General features: G+C 36.9%; 1 protein-coding gene across 1 annotated transcript in view; it reads right to left on the bottom strand.

The window, feature by feature from the left end:
* The window catches only part of LRP1B (LDL receptor related protein 1B), a 618,836-nt gene that overhangs the window by 245,351 nt on the left and 349,627 nt on the right, over positions 1-23,858 (bottom strand). Inside the window, exons 24-31 of the mRNA XM_014941128.1 lie at positions 22,247-22,447; positions 20,030-20,275; positions 13,154-13,351; positions 11,174-11,378; positions 7,998-8,162; positions 7,498-7,628; positions 7,217-7,383; positions 6,359-6,548 (exon numbers count right to left, since the gene is read on the bottom strand). Of these exons, the coding sequence (XP_014796614.1) occupies positions 6,359-6,548; positions 7,217-7,383; positions 7,498-7,628; positions 7,998-8,162; positions 11,174-11,378; positions 13,154-13,351; positions 20,030-20,275; positions 22,247-22,447 (1,503 nt within the window). The remainder of the gene's footprint in view (positions 1-6,358; positions 6,549-7,216; positions 7,384-7,497; positions 7,629-7,997; positions 8,163-11,173; positions 11,379-13,153; positions 13,352-20,029; positions 20,276-22,246; positions 22,448-23,858) is intronic.

Raw genomic sequence — 23,858 nt, 5'->3', positions numbered from 1 at the left:
ATACTTGCAAATTGCTGACAATCTATTCCCACTCATATTTAGAACCAGTTATAGATCTAATCCTCTGCTTGCTGTCAATACTTTCTGTAGTATTGCTTTCCATAGGTCAAAGATCCTTCTGCTCTACTCAGTCAAGTTAAAATCTTTCTATTACCTGTTTATATCTGGTTTAGCATTAATCTTTGGAATTTGCAAGGTAGGACTGATCAGAGAATGTATTAGTTCTAAAATACATATTTATTGCCTGTATTCACCATATCTACTTCAGTTTTTAATCATTCACATGAAGAATTAGTCAGTGTACCACCTAACAAAAATTTACATATTCACCATGAAACAAAATAAACAAGAATATTATTAACTCAAAGTTAGCACAATACTTCATGATACTCTATTGTACACAGTATGAGAGATTTATGGTAATTCTGAAACTGTCATTAATGAATCTGTGTCCTCTTGCCAAGTGTACAGAAATTTACTGTTAAAGTAAGTAACAAAAAAGAGGTGAGAAAGGACAAAATTAAATCCAAGTGTAAAAAGCTGCACAAGAGTTACATGACAGAGTGACTGAGAAATAAAACATCTGATAAAATTCAATAAATGTACAGTAATATACAAGGTAAAAAACAATCTCAAGTTACATTCACGAGGATGAGCACTGAAATAGCATCTACACCTCCAAGATCCTTCTCTGAAGCAAGAGATAATACTTTTACTTATAAAATGGCTGTCCAATACTCCTCTCATTACAAGAGCCAGGACACGCTGAACAGAATTATCAAGTATTAGGGTCAAAACAAGCAAGACAAGGTCCTCTCTCACACAGTGCACAGTTACGCACCAGAGCCATCTGCCCAAAAAATTGCAGACATCAAGATTTTTGGGCAAGTTCAAAAGTCAACTAGTAAAGTTCATGCAAGAAGACTCAGTCAAAGGCTCTAAAGCCTTTGAAGCACAAAGATATCATTTTAGGTTCAACGGTCACTGAGTTACAGGTTACTGGAAGCTGACAGGCTGTACTGGAGGAGCTCAGCTGTTATCTTCCCTCAGGGCCACTCGTTCCTGTAGGCACTGATCAGCCATTGTCAAAACCAGGTTGCTGAGTTAAGACAAATGTAGAAAAGACTGTTTTTATAATTCCTGCAATAAAAATGGAACTTTCACCAGGCACAAAGGAATCCAATTTAAAGTTCAGAAAGATTGTATATATTTTGCATGATTTATAATACATATACCAATCTTGCTGCTGGTTTTGCAGTAAAAAGAACATACACAAGATGGTTGTGATAAAATCTCAAACTAATATTTTTTTTTTTAAATCCCCCCCCAAAATAAAATAGTCAAAATTTTCCTCATATGCATCTTAAGCTACATTTCTGTAAAAAGTTGTTTATTTTAAGCAGCTGGCAATGCAGGTCTCAATAGAATACTGTAGCAAAACAGTGCTATGAAGTTAAATGTTTTTCATGTTTTAATTACAAAAGAGCCCAGTGGTACCAATATACTTTATATTCAGCAGTTATTATACTGCCTGTCCTGATGTTTAGTGTATAAAAATTCAATCTGCAAAAAGAAAAATAATGCCATGACCATCTTTTTTTTTTTTGTTTTTAATTCAAAGTAATACCCTTGAGAAATGCAGAAAACTGGGGAATGTGTGAGGAATTCACAGCTTTTCTAACTGTTTTCAAGCTGTGATTCTTCCAACGCCCTATATTTACTCCTCTCATCACTATCCTCAGTTGTATACCTCATGGTACAAGTACAACTTCTTGTGCCTAAAATAGAAGACCTTGTTCTTTGCAGCGAGTGGATTTTTAAAATATAATGGTAGTTGAGGAAACATTCTTCCTAGAAAACCTGTGTTTGCTATGTTAATTGCACTCCTGACGCACAGCTTGGATTCTGTGAAGAGAAGTAGGTCTCAAACTCATATTCCTGAGAAGCGACATTCTTCTGCTTTAGATCATGATGCCTTCCCCAGTACCCTGTGATTTACTGACAGATGAACCCCTCATCCATACGAATATCTCAGTGTAACTTTACTACCTTAAATTAGCATTTGTCCTAGATTAACTGAAATAATGTTGCTTCAGGCTACAGGAATTTATTTAGCTCTGCTCTATTTCAATCAAGTTGCATGAAATATTTTAAAAGCTAATACTCTTGCACTTACATAGATGACCCAAATGTATACGTGCGTAACTGAGACTAAAAAAATATTTGTCCTTCAGAGCTATATACTGACATTTTGCAATGTATATCTACTGTTAATTTTATTTTGAGATTCTGAACTGCATGCTATCTTGTTTCACTTATTGCAAAATTGCTACAAATTCAAAAGGAGAATTAAGAAGTAAATCACATAGTATCACCATTTTGCTCTGGCTCCAGTAAAGCAAGGCAGTGGAGATTCGTAGAAAAAAGAAAGTTGCTTCCATTGAAAGACAGTAATTTAGAGCAAACCCAGAAGGTCAATCATAAACCGGAATCTGGTGGTTTTTACCTCATAAAATAAAAGCTACAATAACACAACTTGATATCTGAAATTCTTGATTCTGACAAATAACTGCTGAAAATTCTTCTACAGTTTATGCCTCGCCTTGAGGCCAAGGTATCAGTGACTGTGGAATACTGACTGGTGGCTCCCCGGGCTACAGCTTCTCACTAAAGATGTTTCCTGGCCCCAGTCCAAACAGAAAATAGTTTGGTTTTTCTGATAGCAAGAAATGGCTAATGGGAACTCTACTGCTACTGTGAAAACACCAAATACAGAACACAGATCCTCACATTCCTAAATTCAGGAACTGATGATTAGTTATAAAATTGCAAATCCCGTTACATTAAAAGAGTGTGCAGAGATGCATATTTACTCCACCCATAAATTAAGATCCTGGGCATACAGACTCTTTTTTGCAGCAAAGACCTTCGTTAGAACAGTACCCTGGCCTAAAACAGAAGGCAGTAAAACCACTGCAGAAGAATAGTCACTGGAGCAAACTTAAACTTATGTATAAACAACAAAAGGGTAACTAATCTCATTAATCATAACCTGTTCTGCTCTGGATTAAATGTTTTGTTGTTAACAAATAACCCATGAGTTATTGATATAAAAATATTAAAAAGCCTTCAGAGACTTAATTCTTCCCTCTGATGGTAGCTACATGTGCATAGGAAAGCTATGTGGAAGAGCTGGACTATATCTTGAGGAAGCTGGCATTTCAGCTGTAGTTGAGAGCTTCTGAGCTCTGTTCTCTTTTTCGACCAAAGGTCTAATGTATCACTTTCTTAGAACGGGTTTTGATATTATCAGCAATATCATAATAATGTCTTCCTGTCCTATATTTGGTTTTGGAACTTTATTTTAAACATCAATGTAGCTATAGTCATATCAAAAAAGTCACTGTATTTAGTTCTTCATTTTACATGAGGATGCACTCAGAGAACTGATCTCCAAGTATCCTTCCAACAAAATAACTGAAGAAGTTTAATCAGGATCATTTTCTTCTGCTCAGCATCCTATCAGATCCTTTCATTGCCCCTTCAGCCAACCACCTCATCCACAGTATTTCACATTGAATTAAGTCAAGCACCTGACTCAGAATTCAAAAGACTCCTGGTAAATTACTAAGTAACAACAATTTCCAACTATTTCCATTTACATTTATGACTCCCAAGTCAGGGATATAGGTCTCAACAGTTGAAAAGTCAGAGAAGGAAGGACCCTGACTCAGAATTCAAAAGACTCCTGGTAAATTACTAAGTAACAACAATTTCCAACTATTTCCATTTACATTTATGACTCCAAAGTCAGGGATACAGGGCTCAACATTTGAAAAGTCAGAGAAGGAAGGACTATATAAAGCCCAATTAAAATTCTTTTTTTTTTTATGATGGCAGAAGCGGAGATAACCGTTAGGAAGAAGAAGAATATTGCCAGTTGTCAGCACTGTACTATTCATCTTGAATTCACTTATCCTCAGCTCAACAGCAGTTGGGGGAAAAAGGAAGTATGACGGAAGGCAGGAAGATGTATTTGGACCAGTAGCAGATGGTGCTACCAACAGGTAGGTATGAAGATGAAATCACAGCAAAATATGACAAGTCCCTATACAATTAATCTGAATTTCATTATTGCTATTGTAACATGCTTCCGTACAATCTTATATAGATTGCCATATAGATTGCCTTATATAGATTGCCATAACTGAAGCCAGAAAATTTAGAGTGGAAAATAATTTTAGACCAGTTAAATAAAATATCTGTATTTGTAATCCTCCTAACCCTCAGAGAAGTAATAAATAGTTAGACTCTAGAACAATACTAGTTGTTCTAGTTTGTGATTACTTTCTTGGTCCTCATGAAACTCCACACCTAGGACCACTGAAGTTAATACAATAAATTTCTTGATTAAATATTTACCATCCGAATGAGAGATTCACTATTCAGTGATAAAATCATTTGAAGCTTCAGCTGAAATTATAAGAAAATCATTAGTCTTTTTACCATGTGACAGACATGGTAAATCCATCTCAAGGAGCTAAGTTTTAACAGGTTGCTGCATTTTTCATTAGGAATTAAATAGAATATTGCATTCAACCAGATAGATAAAATCTGGTCAGTTTTCATTTTCAAGATTCATACAGTTTTATCTTTAGTTATTGTAGCTGAAGAGTATTAAATACACAACTACTGTTGGACTATCTGGCTAATTGCAAAGCCTATGCGCTTACCATAATTGTACTGCACTGCTCTGCTATAAATAGATGTTATACTATAAAAGCTGGTAAAAAATTGAAATGTAAATAGGTAACCTTTATACAGATGAAAATGGGAAGTAAAATGGGAAGCTATACAAAACAATGTATCAAGAAATAATTGAAAAATTTCCTATGATTTAATTAATTACTGTGAACTTCCTTTCAGTTTTGATTGTTACTGACACCAAAACTAAGTTCCGGTACTTCTTGAAGTTTTAAACTCCAAACTCATGACTCCAGGAGGTTGAGTTCATTCTTCCATGAAAGACATACTGTAACTCGAAATTGAAAACTGTAGATGTTATTTTAAGATAAAAGTTGTTGAACGAATAGGATACTCTTTGGAAAAGCATCAGTTTATAAACAACACCCAGTTGGGGCTATTTAGGTAGAAAAGTAGTACTTTGCAGTCCTAAGAGTGAACAAGAAGACTAAGAAGTAAATAGCAATATAGAAGTCAAGGAGGGCCACGAAGATGCTCAGAGGGCTGGAGCCCCTCAGCTGTGAAGACAGGCTGAGAGAGCTGGGGTTGTTCATCCTGGAGAAGAGAAGGCTCCGGCGAGACCTTAGAGCCCCATCCAGTACCTAAATGGGGCTATAGAAGAGATGGGGAGGGACTCTTGGTCAGGGAGTGTAGAGGGGTTATGGCTTTAAACTGGAAGAGATGAAATTTAGATTAGATATCTAGAAGAAATTATTAGTAGTGAGACACTGGCCCAGATTGCCCAGGGAAGTTGTGGATATCCCACCCCTGGAGGGGTTCAATGCCAGGCTGGATGGTGCTTTGAGCAACCTGGTCTGGTGGGAGGTGTCCCTGCCCAGGGCAGGGGGGTTAGAACTAGACAATCTTTAAGGTCCCTCTTCCAACACAAACCATTTTATGATTCAGTGTGAAAGAGTAAATTAAGGCAAATTATAGCACAAAGTGTATATTTATACCTAAGAATTGTATACACAGTTTATTTCACAGATAAATTTATCTTCCTCTGAAGAGAAGCAAGACAGCTAACACTTATGTTTACTTTTGTCAGACTAGTTACTCCAGTTAAAAAAAAAACACACAACATTAAATTGGAAGCCTTTAAAAAAAATGTGGTTCAGTACTATATTTGTAACAGATTAAGAACAAGAGTCCAAATGGGCAATATTCACAGACACTGATCCCAAGAAGCTTCTATTTTGAATAAAAATGCTGTTAGCACCCAAGGAACACTAGTGCTGAATATGACATTCAAATAAGAATCGTCAGTTCATGGCAAATTCACATACAGGCATTTGTACATAAAAAGAACACTTTTTTTTTCCCCTTAGAGGAATAATAATTATATTGGAAGCCTTTAAAAAAAATGTGGTTCAGTACTATATTTGTAACAGATTAAGAACAAGAGTCCAAATGGGCAATATTCACAGACACTGATCCCAAGAAGCTTCTATTTTGAATAAAAATGCTGTTAGCACCCAAGGAACACTAGTGCTGAATATGACATTCAAATAAGAATAGTCAGTTCATGGCAAATTCACATATAGGTATTTGTACATAAAAAGAACACTTCTTTTTTTCCCCTTGGAGGAATAATAATTATTCTACAAATAGTCACCTTGTGGTTGACGACTTGGATGATATATCTGAAGATCAAAAGGCTGAGCACTTGTTTTTTGTATTACACTGACATTTTGGCCAGTCCATTTATTGGCTTTTGCAAGTGTGTTGGTCCGCCAGTCCGTCCAATATACTTCACTCCCATACAAATTCCCTATACTTTTTTTAAGTTCAAATTTACCCATACGCTGGGAAAATACAGTACAAAAATTAGTTTCCATTCAGATAAACTTATGGAAAAAAATAATGAAATAGCTCGGGTCCTCCATGTGTAAGTGTCAGGGAGGACAAATGGGCTTTCTAGGGCACAGGGAGCCAGAAGCCACGGATGATACCACAGCTGGTAGGGCAGAAGCTTCACTGCCCAGGCCCACATCCCACTGCCCCCGAGCAAGGCTAGCAGGGCAGGCCCCAGGGGTGACAGTCAGGTTCAACCAAGAGCCCTATATTAATTTAACTAAGGATAAAAGATACTGGTTTTTTTTTTTCCCTATACTTTTTTTAAGTTCAAATTTACCCATACGCTGGGAAAATACAGTACAAAAATTAGTTTCCATTCAGATAAACTTATGGAAAAAAATAATGAAATAGCTCGGGTCCTCCATGTGTAAGTGTCAGGGAGGACAAATGGGCTTTCTAGGGCACAGGGAGCCAGAAGCCACGGATGATACCACAGCTGGTAGGGCAGAAGCTTCACTGCCCAGGCCCACATCCCACTGCCCCCGAGCAAGGCTAGCAGGGCAGGCCCCAGGGGTGACAGTCAGGTTCAACCAAGAGCCCTAATCACCAGAAAAGTTGTAGTGATGAGATAGGGTCAGGCCAGGAAGCTACCCTATGGGTTGGGATCTGGACCAACAGGTTCCATTGCCCAGCAGTGCCGTAGCTGGTCTGGAGACTGGTGCTCGCCTGGTGTCAGGTGGACCAGGGACTGAGCTCCAGGGCTGAGCTGAAATGGGCTGCTGGGCCCATGGGCAGGGTGTGCAAAGAGAGGTCTCTGAGAAGCCTGGTCAGGGCCATTATGGTCTGCAGGTGCAGAACATGAAGAAATTATGTACAATAGTAGTGTGTAGTGATGAGATAGGGTCAGGCCAGGAAGCCACCCTATGGGTTGGGATCTGGACCAAAAGGGCCCATTGCCCTGCAGTGCTGTAGCTGGGCTGGAGACTGGTGCTCGCCTGGTGTCAGGTGGACCAGGGACTGAGCTCCAGGGCTGAGCTGAAATGGGCTGCTGGGCCCATGGGCAGGTCTCCGGGACGTCTCTGAGAAGCCTGGTCAGGGCCATTACGGTCTGCTGGTGCAGAACATGAAGAAATTATGTGCAATAGTAGTGGGGCTGGAGACTGGTGCTCGCCTGGTGTCAGGTGGACCAGGGACTGAGCTCCAGGGCTGAGCTGAAATGGGCTGCTGGGCCCATGGGCAGGTCTCCGGGACGTCTCTGAGAAGCCTGGTCAGGGCCATTACGGTCTGCTGGTGCAGAACATGAAGAAATTATGTGCAATAGTAGTGGAATTAAAGACATGTACATTTGCACACAAGACTCCTTATGTACATAATGTCCTCTTACAATGCAGTTCACATTTCTGTATGTAAGAATAAGGATTTATAAACAGATAAGAAGCATATTGTTATCACTTTACCTGGCATCTGTCCATACTATTCTTTTTTCAAAGTGATCTACAGTAAGGCCATTAGGCCACGCTCCAGTATCCATATCTTTGTATATGATCTTTCTTTCCGCTCCGCTCATGGAAGCGGATTCAATGCGAGGAAAATTTGCATCCCAGTCTGTCCAAAACAGAATTCTGGTAAGAGGAAAGGGGGAAAAAAAAAAGAGATATAAGAAAATATTAAAGTACACAACATAATTGCAAATGGTTCAGTACGATATAGTTGGCAAAAAATATCAAACCTTTACATGTTTTAAATGAAAGGAATAAACAGAATAATTTGGGCAACAATATGAATTCCTTGAGGTAATAGGGTAACATGGAAGTAATATTTCATTATTAGTGTCACTGCAATCATGAAACTCAAGAAGTTCTAGAAATTTAATAGCACTTCCTTTTTCATGTTTGTTAATAAAAGTAACAGCCTTGTCTTGTCTTCCTTATATAATTAGAAACCCAGCTCATTACAAAAAATTATAATGAGAGCCTTTAAAGCAATCCACAGATCAGGAGGATTGGGAGGGGAGAAAGGGAAGAAAGGTGATTTGAGGTAGCAGGGACTAAGAAACGTGATAAACTAGAGATTTCTTTTTAATATTAAGAGTGTTCCAATGAAGATCCCTAGATTTTGGTATTTCACTAATGAATTTTATGCAGATTAGTCTTTGTAAGAAAACTGAAAAGCTATGTTGTATGGCAGGCTCTCTCAGTTATGTACTATCTCTAATCTGTTTTCCAGTAAGGTGAGCTTCAACTATACAACCAAAGAAGTTTCCTGTTAAGTAACAGAAGCAGTGTCACCAAGAGGCCAAAATACATTCTAACTGTTCTTAGCTTGTTTTCAACAGTTTTTTTTAATATTATTTTTTAAAGGAAATTAATACTTTTGACATGAAAACTTTTAGTTGTAAAGAGCTAATTGCAGAGAGTCAGACTGTAATGAAACTTTTGGTAAATAACAAAGAGCTAATTGCAGAGAGTCAGACTGTAACGAAACTTTATCAGACAGCTTCAGTCCTGAACATACAGATACCATACATCTAATGAGGCTCCTCCATGTAGTATCTGGGAAAAAACAGCAGATGATACATTTAAATAATAAGGGATAAGGGTATAAAAAGGCCTGTTTTCCTACTGAATTCCATTTCTCTCTCCCTGGATGAAGGTCTCTGCCCCACGTACGCTGTCTGTACAAAAAAAAAAACAACTGTGGCCAGTGGCTGGAGCCATATGACAGGTCCCAGGGCCCGTACCTCCGGGGTGGCAGCCTCTGGAGCAAGTGAGGGTGTTCATGTCAGCATGAGATCACTGGCAAAGGCAAAGGCAAAGCCAGACCAGCTGCTGGGGGGTTAAGTGGCTTGGCAGCCAGATGTATGTTTGTGTCTCTGGGAGCGAGGCACCTTGGGGAGCTGGCTTCTAGAGGGATCAGGGGGCATCAGGCCAACTGGCAGAGACACCATGAGGTCTGGAAGCTGGCTGAGACATTTGAGTGTGCATGAGCATGGCAGCTGGGATGGGGAGGATCCAGAACCAGCTGCTGGGTAGGACTGGGTGCCTACACCCAGCTACAGCAGTGTGCATGGTGGGATCCTCACCAGCAGCTGGCCTGGGACTGCAGCTTGGAGAGCTCATACATCCTAGAACCAGCAGCCGGGCAGCCCAGCCATCCCAGGGCCAGCCACTGGGTAAACTGGGTGTCAAAAGCCAGCTACTGGAGGAATCCACATTATATACATAAATATTTCCCAGTAAAAGTCCTTCATCCTTAACAGACATTAACAGGATAAGACCATTGGTGCTGTTTGTTTGTGTCAATGCTGAGAGTTTCTGCCTGTGCAGACCTTTACGAGCAGTTGTGTTTATGCATATATGTTTATATACGTTAAAACGTGCATCTGTGTGCGTGTGGACTGGGAATACAGCCTCACTGCAGGCTGGAATCACAGGCACGGAGCTACGGCAGCCTCACCATCTACTTTGAATCACTGCTTGTTTATTCATATTTATTTGCAAAAAGATGGAAGAGCTGTTCCCATCTGTGTTCAAAGATTTTACTCTTTCCTCACTTCTAACAAAATGTAGCACACAATTGCTTCCAGCTTTTCAAAAGGCAGATTAAGCCTTCCGTTTCAGGAAGAGTGGCAATTTGATTATTTTTCTTTCCCCTCCCAACCATTTAATTTAAAAAGCTTATCTGCCAATTCTTCTGCCAACAGGACGCCTCTTTTTAAAGATCTCTATAGATAAGTGATGCACTCTGTAAATAAACTTTCTAGCACCTGAATTGTGAGGACAGGGTCCTGACTCATTAAAGTATATACTTCCTAATTCAGAATTTTAGGTCTCAGAGGGACCTCAGTTCTCAGAACCTGGCACCTTTACCCACTTTTATTTTTATGTCCACAGCGGTGTTTCTGAAATGAATATTCAGTGAAGACACATGCTAGACCATAGCAGGTTCCTAAAAAAAAATGAAATATGCTGATTCTGCAAACTCATTGTAATGTATATTATTTTTGACGACATTTAATTTGTTGTTTTCGTATGGTTTTTTCATTCCCTGAAGAACAATAGTTATAAGAAAAGGATGTAGCTATTGACCATTACGTGGTGGCCACTCTAAAAGGATCTGGCTACACACAATATTGGGTAATGAGGTTTCTGTAATGAGTTTGCAATTTCATATAGCTTCAAAACACTGCTCCAACACCAAGAATCATAATTTTTATATTTCGATACAGAATCAGAACCTACATCTAGCTTTACAGGGAGTGAAGGGCTCCGTTAATTTTTTCTTCCTCTTCCACTACTTAAGTCTATTGAGATAAATTTTAATATAAATGGCATGTATGGGTCTTTTTTTGCTCTGGCAAAAAAATGAGGTGCTAATTTTTAAAGGAGCCAAAAATTTCCTAAGAAAAGTTTTAAAAATTATACTTTATGGGAAAACAGTTTCTATTGTGTTCGCATATTACCAAAATCAGGCAATATTTTAATTTAAGCATACTTTTAAAAAAAAACAAAAACGTTAAAATCAAATTAGGAACTATAACTCACAGCAAAAAAAGGAAAAAAAATAATTTCACACTTAAACATGTACCTTTAAAATACTTTGCAATATGAAAAAGTAATATTTTTCTAATTACCCATATCTGGGATCCAACGCAATAGCCCTCGGATGTTCCATAGCTCCTGCTATTAATGTTGTTCTCAAACTGCCATCTAGTTTTGCTACTTCAATTTGGTCCAAATTGCTGTCTATCCAGTATATGTTGCCTGCAATCCAATCTACAGTAAGACCTTCAGGTGTGGCCAGGCCATGTTGCACCACAACCTCAATGGCACTAACACCTTAAAAAAAAAAAAAAAGAGAAGGAAAGGGAAAGGGGAGAAAGAGTATTAAAGAACTAATAGAGTCTGATACTGTGAACATGGACATACAAGTCTATCATATGTTCTTGGAGCGAGTTCTTGATTAATCTGATGGATGACAATACTTTGTTCCACGTGACATTTTCCCTTTACAAATGCAATCAACTGCTGTAAATAAGTACACTTTTGGCAATATACAAATAAAATTCATTCGACAGCAACATACATTTTTATTTCTTTGATGCTTTAGTAAGGAAAGCTCTGAAACTTTCAATAAAGGTCAGAGATCATATGCAGTGTAAGACAGGAGACATGCATGTGTCCTGTTACCAGGGACCTCACTGAAGGATGTGCTGCTGATGCTTCGTTATTTCTTTGATGCTTTAGTAAGGAAAGCTATGAAACTTTCAATAAAGGTCAGAGATCACATGCGGTATAAGACAGGAGACATGTGTGTGCCCTGTTACCAGGGACCTCGGTGAAGGATGTGCTGATGATTCATCTCCCAGGAACTAGAAGTACTAGACAAAAATCATGCAGCTCTAGTTCAGTTCTTTCTCAATCAGAAAAAGAGACAACTGAAAGACAGAAATGGCAGGGAGAACCCTGTTTCTCAATCAGAAAAAGAGACAACTGAAAGATCATGAAGACGACAGAAATGGCAGGGAGAACCCTGCTTGGGCTACCCATTCTGAAAAGCTCTACTATAAATCACCTTACTTTGTTCCTTCACATTCACATGCACTATTCATACTGTCAGCTGTTCCCTCCAGACCATCTGGAGGGTCTCAAAATTTTTCACACAAAGGGCAACTTCAGAAGCATTCTGTTAGCCCTCAGGACTTCCAGGAAGGCATGGTACTTTTGGCAGTTGCAAGTTAGTACTTGACAGCTGCAAGACTGAGGGAGCAAGTTATTATTTTTTCTTAATCCAGCACAGAAGTCACTTGGGTTCTGTGTGATTGTAATACAGCGCAACAACAACAGACTACCTTATTGTTTTCATACAAACACCACAACCATTAATGAAAAGTAGCAAGACTTTGGCTGTCTTTACATACTTAGCAGTGCAGGATATTTCTTTCCTGGTCTGGATCTGTGGATATAAAAATATCCACAAGTACCATCTACTAAGGAGAAGAAAAAAAGCAACCCAGAAAACTAAGAAATGTGTTGGAGAACATACGACATGCATATGTGAACTTTTACCAAAGCAAGTTAAACATGGTTATGCCTGTTAGTTTGTGCAGGAATGAAAGCATCTGAATATACACCTCAACAAGGAACATTCATATTCATTCAACAAAGACTTTCATATATATTATGAGATTATATTGAGTTACAGGCCATTTATTATGTCACTGGGGCAAAGAACAAGTCTTTCTGAATGCTATACAATTTTGAAACAAAATTTTTTCATCTAGTGAGAACAGATAATTTATCGGACATCTTATAAATTCTTGTATTTTTTTAATAAGGTGAAAGTAAATTACAAAAAGTGAAAACAGGCAATACTGCACTCATTGGACCAGGAAGAAATATTAGCCCTTTTCATTCACTATTTTCTTCCCCCTACAGGCTGTTGCAAAAGGAAACTTTTATGACAAAAGGTCTACATGATGCACAACCTAGACATACTCATTTTTAAAGGCAGAATGCCATCATAAATCCATTTCTGTGAATGGCAGCTCAGGTACAACACCCTGTAATGGCAGTTGTTCTTACTGTTAAGAAATTAAAAGTTAAATTCATACCTCCAGTGTCAGAGAGTTTGCCTCTGTAAATTTTGTCCTCTACCACATCAGTCCAGTACAGTAAACTCTGACCGAAATGAAAATCAAGTGCTATTGTATTTCTTAAACCAGGAACTAAGAGGCTGTAGTCACGTTTGTGAAGATCAATTTTTCTGATCTCATGTCGAATAGAAAAAATTATGAAAGCCTCAAACGGATCTGGAAACAGAAGATTATACATTTCAAAAGAATAATAAATAAGATATTGTTACATATTGATATAAATGACAAGTGGAATAAGAACAACAGAATACTTTATCACGAGAAACAGATGATTAAAACAATTCATCTTCTGATAAGGAGTCTTTCAGATACATTTTTAGACCCACAGACTTCTCACTTCTCCCTTCTAGCATTATCTTTGATCGCAACTAGCGATATTAAACATTAAATTCTGGAATATCAAACTCAACTACTGAACTGTGTTTTGTAGCTCCACCCCATGGAGTCCATAATTGGAGCTTTAAAAAGTCATGTTATCATAATCAGAATCTGTTTTGTCAAAAGTTTCAGAAATAATTAATCCATTAAATTATACATTGTTTCAAATGCCAGTTAAGTTTAAACCATTTACTAAAATATATATATAATGTACTTTGTGTTTTCAGTTGAATTGCTTACAAAAAACCAAACCAACCCTGACCTTAAATGACCAAGCAAGGAAATGAATACTTTATATGCTTATTGATACAACCCATCACAACTACCACTAAAATTCTCTTTCCTTGGCTATTCAATTAATGCTAGATCATTTGTGCCTGTGAATTTATATCAAATTATACATGAGTATCTGTAAACGCTCTTTGCATAGGTCAACCATCCTACAGAATTGGTTTTTTTTATTATCATTCTTACATATTTTAGATTAGGAAAAGTTTTTCAAACAAGTAGCTGTGTTAATAATACAAACAAGACAGACAAAACTTGGATTCTATAAGCTGTTGAATCAACTTGGTATATCCACTTTAATAAAGAAAGTTTTTCACATTAATCCATCTCCCCTCTCCCCCGAGTTCCTTTTCCTAGAGTGAAACACAAATGATATTGGGGTTTTGTTTTCTATACAATTAAACCTCCATGTTATATAAAAGACAGATCATCGGCAGTTTATAGCAATAGACAATATTGCATTGTTCTTCTGCAATATTCAAAGAAAATGTCACACAAGTTATCACCAAATAGAAATATACTTATAGACCTCTTTTTGAACAGTTTAATTTCATGTTCTTGTCTTGATAACCATTGCACATTCAGATCAAATTATCTACGGTGATTTACGTTAATCAGGTACCTCAGTAGAGCTATGTTTCTGCTCTTGAAGCACTTGTTCATAATCTCGGCTTGGACATTCCAAATGATTCTCCAATTTGTTAAAGCAATGAATAACTTTCTGCAAAGCCAATTTTTCAAAGCTCTGCAGTAGTTAAATAATGTAATGAAGAACAGGATCACTGACGTTAGTAGCTATTTCACAAGTACCAGTTATCTGAACCTGAGAAACACTTTAATGGCACTTCCCAATTTCTGATGAATTTGCAGCTATTGTGCAGGACACCACAGACTACTGACATACTGTTTTTTAAGCAACGCCAATGCATCAGAACACACTTGATGGACATCATCAGTAGCTTCTTTTGTGTGTCTCAGTAATTAGCACCACAATGGAAAACTGAAACCTGATAAATCTGTGCTACATTGGAAGGGGTTTTTTCATTCAAAGTGGAGGAAGTCTAGCTTAAGCTACGTAATTTACAGTGCAAATGATCAAGTACACTGATGAAAAGGACTAGAGTCCAATGGGATCTTGACAAATTTAAGGTATAATACTTATGAAATGTAAATCAACAGCAAGAAACGGGTAAGAAAATGTGTGTAGGCAAAGTAACATCATTTCCTTTAGTTTCAATGAGCAAGTCATATGCTGGTTTTTTTCCCCTCTTTCTAACCCTTCCCATAACAAAGATGTAAATTCAGATCCTTGGTTACTGTGGCTGACACACGGTCAAGTCACAGATGTAATACTACATAAACAAAACAATGATTGACAATGCGACAAACAAGACAATGCATTGCAGTCCAAAATTTCTCTGGAAAGAATTCAGAAAGCAGAAAGAAAGCAGTTTTACAAGGGTTCCTCTCTGATAAGGCTATTTAAATATAGCCAAACGGATAGCAGTAATTATTGCCTGGCTGCTGAGTTGTGAGCCAGAGTCCAGCCACCACTCTGCTTTACCTAATGCAGCAATCAATCACCATAGCCTGGGTGACTGCAGTCTAGAATTGTATTATTGTATGTGTATTAAGGACCACGTTTCAAGGATAATAAGCTGCATAAAATTGAGTATACAACTGATAGGATACCAGATCTGTCGGAAAGAATCTAGAAAATTAGATCATGGCACTGTAAATAAGGTCGACTCAAGGTTTGCACTTGAAATAAATATGACATAACCCTTCCACTCCCTCCCCCTAAGCTCTGTTGAAGGCAGTCTACATTACTGTACCCTGTTCTGAGCATAGGATGCAAATCAACTGCAGGAATGCAAAAAGAAATCAGCAAGAGTTGTACAAGATCTAGAAAGTGTGGCCTGCAAGGAAAGAATGAACAAACTGGAATTGCTCAGTTTAAAAAGCAACAGGATAAGATGATGAGTGGAAGCACATAAAATTCTCCGAAGACATAACAGGCTGATGAGTTGAAAATGGGAAAACCCTTGTTTTGTATATAAATAACAAGTAGGCCAAGGATTAAAGGCTTAAACTGGAGCTGGAAGAAGCAGAAAGACTAGGAAAAAAAATGTCTTAGGAGAGTGAGGTACTAAAACATCTCACCCCTGGGAAACTTCACCACTGACAGTGTCTTGAAGGTCTTTGGAGTCAGATAAACAACAGCAGTATTAGTTAGCTTTTGATCTTCCTTTCAACCTTATCATTCAATGACTGTATAAAACGAGCTATATTATAGTGAATTAGAATTTTTAGACTAAATGGAATCAATTTTATTTAGGGTTATGCTTCCATCACCCTATAAAGCAAAAAAACCTGATGTTATTTTCCCACTTGATTCCTCTTCTAAAAATTGAGTGCAAATACTTTTTATTTTGCCAATTGATTTTTTTTCATAAAATCTCACCTTAACTCAGTTCAATGTAATGGTTATTGATCCCATTCTTTAAAACTTTTTTAAAAGAAAAGCAATGGTTAACAATTTATTAGAGAAAAATCATACAATTCCGTTCCTTCTGATTTCATGACTGCACCAAGCTTTTTTACTATATAGGTAGGTGCATAAAGTATATGATAGAAATGTAAAGCATGAACTGCTTTAACAGTTGTAAGAAAAAATTCAGAAGAAAAATGCCTAAACAACACGCTCAAAAAAGACTGTATAGAAAGAATAATGCTTCACCTTTTCCTGTGGTTTTAATTTAAAACTCTCTTTCTCAGGAAAAATGCTAATGGATGCTTCCTGTAACAACAGTAACACAGCAAGCAACCTACACTGGGCTTTTATGAAATTTACCTCAAAGGAAAATGATAACTTCATAAAGAGACTTAAAAAAAAAAAAAAATCATTAAAAGTTTGACATTGCTCAGAGAGGATTGGACCACCCCAAACTCAAGTTGAAAGTACTGAAAGCTATCTGGAAATTATAAAAAAATTGAATTTAAACCCATCTAAAACAGATCAAACATATAAACACAACATCGTCTTTTCAAAATATGTGTATCTACTTATATAGCAGAGTTCCCACAGCTTAGAAAAGGTTGACAGCCATTGTTAACTAAATCTATACTAAGTGCTTCTGAGTTTATCTAACTTTTATTATACTAAATTCTGAAAAGCTGAACATAAATATTAAATTTAAATACTTTTCATGAACATTTTTTTATGTATTCTTATTATCATTTAAAAGAGTTCCAGTGGAATATATCAGCACAACTTAGTTTGAACTGTGTTCCAAGAGAAACTAGGAAGAAGAGTACGAAAATATGTAATTTATATTGACTTTCTATCTGAATAATGGAGCTCTGTAGTACACTTTTAGTTCAATCAATACAAATTTAAGCGTGAATGAAACATTTCGTCTTTGGGAAGTCAGTAATGTAACAGTACATATGCCAGAACAGCAATAAGCAAACTAGATGAAAACAAGAGACATGGAAAGTGAAGAAACTCTGAAGGAGAAAAACACTACAACACTTAAAACCCTCAAGAACTGAAGAAAACATAAGCAGAAATAAGGGAAAACACGGAAAACTAAGAGAAAGACACTGAAAAAAAACATTGAAAGGGAAATTATAAAGAAAAGAACTGCTCAATTCAAGCAATTTATTTCTGCATAATTCTTATTCCATAACTCATTATATTTCTCATTAGATTCCTCTGACAAACACATTATTTGATGCTGATATGCCATCCAATATAAAAAAAAATAAATCCCATACATTACTACATCTTCAGTATTCAGATCCGCATTACATTTCTGATGGACACTCAAGTAAGTGTTTTTAGAATATTTTGAAAAAGTGAAGTGCTGCATACTAACTTTACCAGGTATTTCTGTGTGCTACTGAAATAGGAAAGTGCTATTTTAGATAGCAAAAAAAAAAAAAAAAAAAAATATCTATGTAAAGGCAAGGTAATCATTTTCCTCTGAGTAATTTTTTTCTCCTGGAAAAATGACTATTAGTTACTGCTCTAATATAATAGACATCTACTCCAGGTTCAAGACATTTTAAATCACTATAGGTCTTCTAAGAAATACTTTATACCAACTGGTCTTATTGCCAAACTGGCAGTTTGGCATTTGGGGGGCTGTTTATCTTCGCCCAAACACTTTGAACTGCACTTGTAATAGTACTTGAAAGCTTTTTTCTTTATTTTATGTTCATTTAAGATCTCATGCACAGAGACATAAATGGTGTGGACATTTTGAAGCTAACAGATTCACAAATGAGACCAAAAGTGCGCTCACTTTACTGAAATGCTGTTCACACAGTCAACAACTACAGTATCAGAGGATCTGTCCTTCAGAGTATTTATCGTGCCTTTCAAAAGAAATAAACTGAAAGAGGGCAAGATTATTAGTGACTCTAAAGCATATGTCATATTTAATATAGAATAATTTTGTAGCAGCTTTGATGGCATTAGGATAGTATCTTTACAGATTGTAAAGAAAGGTATCATTCTTTCTTTGTATCTGCTGACAGCACTGGTCTGAGACCATATATTTAATATTACATTCTTTGTGAAAGTCTGTAAAAATCAATTTGTAACTTCACATTCTCACCAACACCTGTAAAAATTAAGCAGAAATATCTCATGGGCTTAAAAGAACCTGAGAAACTGTAGTCTCACGTTACTTACTTTTCAGCACAAGTGACTATATTTCACTTTGGGATTTTCTCCCTTAGCTTCCAAATACAGGCCTTTTCTATTTGCTTTAATTAAAGTTTGTTTCAAGCTTTCCTCCACTAACACTGTCTTAAATGATTTTAACCCTCTCATTTCTGTAACCCAGTAAGAACACTTTTTGAATTATTGGAAATGTCCATAATAAAACAAACAAATTAGACTGATGAAAAGTCAACGAGAATAAGACTAAACCAGTGTCATAAATAGGAAATTTAGCAGCAATAAAATAAGGTTCAGATATACAGAACCACAATAATATGCCAGTGAAGCACGATTTGAGAGTCTCCTATCAACATAGCTCAGTAACATCTGAACAACATACATTCCTGATCTCATGCTGTAGTAGTAACTATTTACATACAGTAGTAACAACTATGGAAATACAAAGACTCGATTTGGAGATCATTCTGGAAATTATAACAACAGTTATTCCAGCCTGATGAATTTAAACCACATTCTTAATGAATCAAAAAAAAAAATAGCTCAAAGGCAAGTTGTGTCATTTAAGAGAACATCCGTGACAAAACTAAATTTTAATTATTCATTGTTTTTGTAAAAAGAACATTCTTTTTATTACATGTTGGCCATAAGTAAATTATGGGCTTCATTACTACTGTAACAAAGTTCTAAAATGTTTCGTAAATTAGCTCAAACATTGTCAAAACAGAAGTATTAGAATTAGCCTTTCTGAAATATGGACCATTAAAAGTTGACTACTAACTACTAAATTATTTCAGGTGAGTGGCAATAGCAAACTTGGGGTTTTATTCCTAGCTTTGTAATCATGCTTTAATACATATCAATAGTGAGCCATGAGGGGAATGCATTCCCCTCTCCCATTTTGGCATCTGTTGGTTTTCTTCTTAATTAGTGAGCTAAATGGGCTTAGTGATGTCAAAAAAACCCAAGTACCACAATGTTGAAGGTGAAAAATTAGCTTAAATCATGAACGCTAACAGGCAGTAGATAATTGGCTGTGTGTGCATGCACGTTCAAAATTAAACTTCTGAACCCTCAAGTAAAACTGATCAGTGTCATGTCACAGATTGATCCATTTCTTCAAAGCACAGAGAAAATCCCTCCCTCATATTCCATATATACATACACACACATTTATATATCTCCCCCACATATTAAATATACATGAAAAACTGTATAAATCTTCAAACAACTTAAACAATATTTGGTATTAACATTCTTAGAAAGTCTTAAAGGAAGGAACTAACATTGCAATACCCTTTCATTCTGTATCAAGAATAGGGACAGTTTTAATGAGTTCTTCAGGTCGCTATCAGCCCCATATTTGGATAACCCAAGCCTGTATTTCTTAGGAAAAAAAGAGTAAATAACCTCTCACTAAATGGACATAACAGCTATTAACATCTGGAATACTGCAAATAGACGGAATTCCAACTTACCAGTACTAACACAATTTTCTCCATCCTTACTGAGCTTCCAGCCTTCGTAACATGAGCACTTGACAGTATTTTTATGCTGTTCACATACTTGACTACACTTAAGGTGCTTGGTACAGTAATCCATAATCTCACAAGTTTTGTTGTCTATACTAAGACTGAATCCTGCAGGGCAGGAGCATACAATTCTTCCTCCGGGAACCACAGAACATTGATGGCTACATCCACCATTGTTGAGTGAACATTCATCTGAAATAACATGGAAAAAAACCAAACATTAAGGTCTGCAAGGGCTGTCAGTTGCATTGCATATTCTTAAAGTCACCAGGTCATCTAAAAATGAATAAAAGGCCTCTAACGAAATGCAAACTGAATTTCAAATTTGTTAAACAGCCTTCTATATTCCTTTTTATAATTACCTAATTTTTAAGTATCCAGTGGGTAGCTTTATTACCACCTTTCAAGATTTTAGCATGGCAGATGTTTCAGACTTTCATGCACAGTAGTTCATTCATTAATAATTAAACAGTGTCCACACAGTGCTGATGCACAGAGAAATAAGCACATTTTCTCAAAGACTTCCCTTGCTTCCAGCCACTTGAGCTTTCAGGGAGAAGGCTCCAACTCTTAGTCCTACATGTCTTTAGCACAAGCAATTTGTTAAAGAAACATGTACAAATAACTAGTAAATATCAGAATTTCTTTCTCCTCCTTTTAGAAAACAGCTAGGAGAGAATGCTGCTTCTGTATTCCCTGTGTCAGTGCTCTCACATTATATTCTGCAGGTAACTGATGATTTTCAAAGCTGTGCTAAATGAATTGAAGGTGATTTGTGAAACCTTTAAAGCATATGCGTTAAAAGCATGATAATCATGTCTGTGCGAAATTCTGTGACCTTTGGAGCAAAAAAGCATAGAACTACTCCTTACCTCATAGTACTACTGATATGCAGGGAATCAATGGGAGGGCCAAACTGGTCCATTGTTGCACTGGAAGCTAGGCTTCACTTTTATTTTTTTAATCTCTCAATGCCTTTAGTTATTTTGTTTGATTCTAAGCCATCTCTGAAAGCCTTACTCACTTGTAATAGGAGGTAAAAATACAACAGTTTTCTATAGAAGAATTATTTCCTTCCCACCCCCCCAAAAAATAATCTCACAGTTCAGATTTCAAGTTTGGTTTTTTGTGGCTTTTTTATCTTGACAAAAAAGAATGAAGGTCTTTAATGTGTTTAACATGTTAATGTGTTGCTCAACATCCCATATTTGCCCTTCAGTTTATGCTCAGGTAGGTTTTAAAACTAAATAATTAACAATTGCTGAAATACCTGTTGACCAATAAGAGGTCAACAGGTATTGTTGCTGTTGCCCAACCAGCGACCTCTGCCTCCTACAGTGAGCAACTTCCTAGGAAAGATAGATCCTAGAGGGCAAAAATGCTTGCAAACATCTCCAAATGCTGTGTAACAACGCTGGAGACTGTAAAATATTTTATGCAAAGCAGAGTAAGTGGGAAGAGGCACATTGTTGATACAATAAAAACAATTATAAAATTACTTAAGTTTTTCCTACAAACCATGTTTCACTTTTGTCCCTAAACCATCACTACAGTACAATAATGCTGCTACAGTACTGTAAGTTCTTTTAAAAGCTATTCATTTAATCTTTGCATATATTTTATAATAATTCAATTAGGTTACCTGCTATACTCCTGTCAGATTTATAAAATTATTTTTGTACGTTTTTTACTGAATACAATTTTGCTGAGATAACCTACGTTGTCTGACATGCCATGAAATCCTTTCAACACCACCTTCAGGGAGACATGTTAACTCCTCCTAGTCATCCCAATGCATTTCTTCACAAACTCCTACACAGCTGCTGACAGGATTCTATCAACCCAAGCTTCTGTAGCTGGAGGGAACTGCAAATTAGCTTAAATCCTTTCATATATACCAGAGCCTTTTAAATTGTTTACCTCCAGGAGCGTTTTAAGGAGTTAGGAAATGAAAGACTTACCTAGGGAACTACGTTTTCCCTTATTTGAAGACAGTAATACTTAAGCACAAACCCAGTATTGGTCTAAAATAAGTAAAAATCCTCACATAGGCTACCGTGATAAAATTTCCATAAGATTAGCGTGAGAACTGGTTTTTTTATCAGTACATATTGTGACGGACAATATCAAGAATAATCAGGAAAATGCGTCTAAAAGAAGTACCACAAAGATCGCCTTCATCAGATCCATCAGGACAATCTCTTCTCCCATTGCAGAGCTTCTCAGGCTGTAGGCAGATGGAGGTATCATTAGCACAAGGGTATTTTGGTGGTCCACACATATAGCCCTCGCAATTATCCTCATCAGACTGATCCTCACAATCAATATCGCCATCACATAGCCACGCTTTGCTAATGCATCTCCCTTGGAGAAAAGAGACAATAAACACAGGAAATCAGACTGGAAGCAAACTTTAGAGAAAACCTTCAGTAACATTACATAGATTTTTTTTTTCTTTAATGGTTTTCTATTAATAGTACTTTCCTCTTAGATGAGCAGAAAGAAACCAACTTGTACTTATACTCTGAAGCATCATCCACATCAGTGTTTACAGTCTAACTTTCCAAACAACTCCAATCCTAATTATTTCTACACTGAACAGAACCACATGCAAGCGGGACATATCCTCATAACCATTTAAATAGACCAAATTATACTAAAATGTTTAATTATTATTATTTTTAATTGCTGCTTTTCTTCACTTCTCTTTCTTTACCTTCTACTCCAACAGCCTTCCATAGGAGCAATGTTTCAATCCATGACTTGCTGTTAGCATGGCTTTGAGAAAGAAAAATCTTTCTAGGAAGCATACACAATACATTCCTGGATTATGTCAGAGAAATGTTTAGCTTTTAGACAAAATAACTACAACAGAAGAAACTTTGTACATTACTTCAGTTTAACCAAACCAGGGTTCAGATTGTTTCCTTCTCTCCTTCGCCCTTTTCCTTCAAAAAGGGGGGGTGGGGGGTGGATTTCCACTTTTGTGCTGACCATGAAAGTTTAGAGGTGCAAGAGAGTCTCTTGAATAAGAAAGGAGTTATGATCTTTAAAAAACATACAGGTATTAAATTATAATCACCCAAGTCAGGGATTTCAATAGGTAAAAAAAAAAACAAGATTGTGAATGGAGGTGTGTATGTGTGGTGTGTGCTTCTTTCCCAAATGATTTTTCAACTCTCAAGCCTAAACTTGTGACTCGTCAACTACAACCAGCAGGGGCTAATTGCAAATTTTGATAACACTTGGATAGAACAGAAGTGGCATGTACGTTATTCTCCAACAAATAAAGAGACAACAGGTAGAACCACGAGTTAGGAAGCTGATCTTGCACTGTATTTCTGCCTGAGAAAATCAGGCTGGAATGGGAGAACGAAGATCCTGTCTGGATCTGCTGACGGCAATGCTGGTGGATGCCCAGGGAGTGACTGGTGATGCCTGAGACTGGTAACTGCAAACTTGCACAGCATGAACTGACACAACTTTCTGCCCAACTTTTCCAGTTCAGCAGCAATCTTCCCAGTAGGAAATTGAGACGACTTATAACTTTGTGGGGGAAGCAAGCAAGTGAGAGTGTGAAATAATCAACTAGGGTAAAACCCTAATTTTTTTGGATTTTTACTTCACCTTCTGTGTCAAATCTGCTACAGGCTGTCTTTTACTTTGGATTGCCCATGACATAGTTCAATAAAAAAACACCTCAGCAGAGATTCTGTACAACTGTCCACACAACTTAGAACTCTCCCTACCCATAACTCTACTGTCTGCCATAATG

This window comes from Calidris pugnax, unplaced genomic scaffold, assembly GCF_001431845.1.
Source record: "Calidris pugnax isolate Ruff unplaced genomic scaffold, ASM143184v1 scaffold60, whole genome shotgun sequence".
NCBI lineage: Eukaryota > Metazoa > Chordata > Aves > Charadriiformes > Scolopacidae > Calidris > Calidris pugnax.
Note: the sequence above shows the minus strand (reverse complement) of the source record. Positions and strands in the feature narration are given on the sequence as shown.